We start from the raw sequence: 353 nt of genomic DNA on the forward strand, positions 1-353 counted from the left end.
AGGCACCCACCTTTATGAGGGAACCTTCTGCAGAAGCAATTCTATGTCATCCTCGATCTTGATGGTTTCAAAGCGCCGGCTGTAGCGTTTGAAGGGCACGCCATCCGGGCCGATGAGGAACTTCTCAAAGTTCCAGGCGATGTCGTTGCGGCAGACCGGGGACCAGATGATGAACTGCGGGTTAGTCATCAGCGAGGAGGGGTCATCGTGCGGGAAGGGCAGCGCCTCTTTCAGGAAGGTGAAGAGCGGGTGCGCGTTCTTCCCGTTCACCTCACACTTCTCGAACATGGTGAAATTGGGCTTGTACCCCTTGCCGGGACGAACGTGCTCCAGCGAAAGCAGGATCTCCTCGT

The 353-nt window shown here is 56.7% G+C and overlaps 1 protein-coding gene across 1 annotated transcript; it reads right to left on the reverse strand.

Annotated features, from left to right (window-relative positions):
* Nucleotides 1-12: 12 nt before the first annotated feature.
* On the reverse strand, nt 13-347 carry LOC104274536 (glutathione peroxidase 1-like). The gene has a single exon (XM_009870192.1). The coding sequence runs from the start codon at nt 286-288 to the stop codon at nt 13-15; it is 276 nt and encodes a 91-aa protein (XP_009868494.1). The 5' UTR covers nt 289-347.
* Nucleotides 348-353: the final 6 nt, after the last annotated feature.

This window comes from Apaloderma vittatum, unplaced genomic scaffold (assembly GCF_000703405.1).
Source record: "Apaloderma vittatum isolate BGI_N311 unplaced genomic scaffold, ASM70340v1 scaffold37845, whole genome shotgun sequence".
Taxonomy (NCBI): domain Eukaryota; kingdom Metazoa; phylum Chordata; class Aves; order Trogoniformes; family Trogonidae; genus Apaloderma; species Apaloderma vittatum.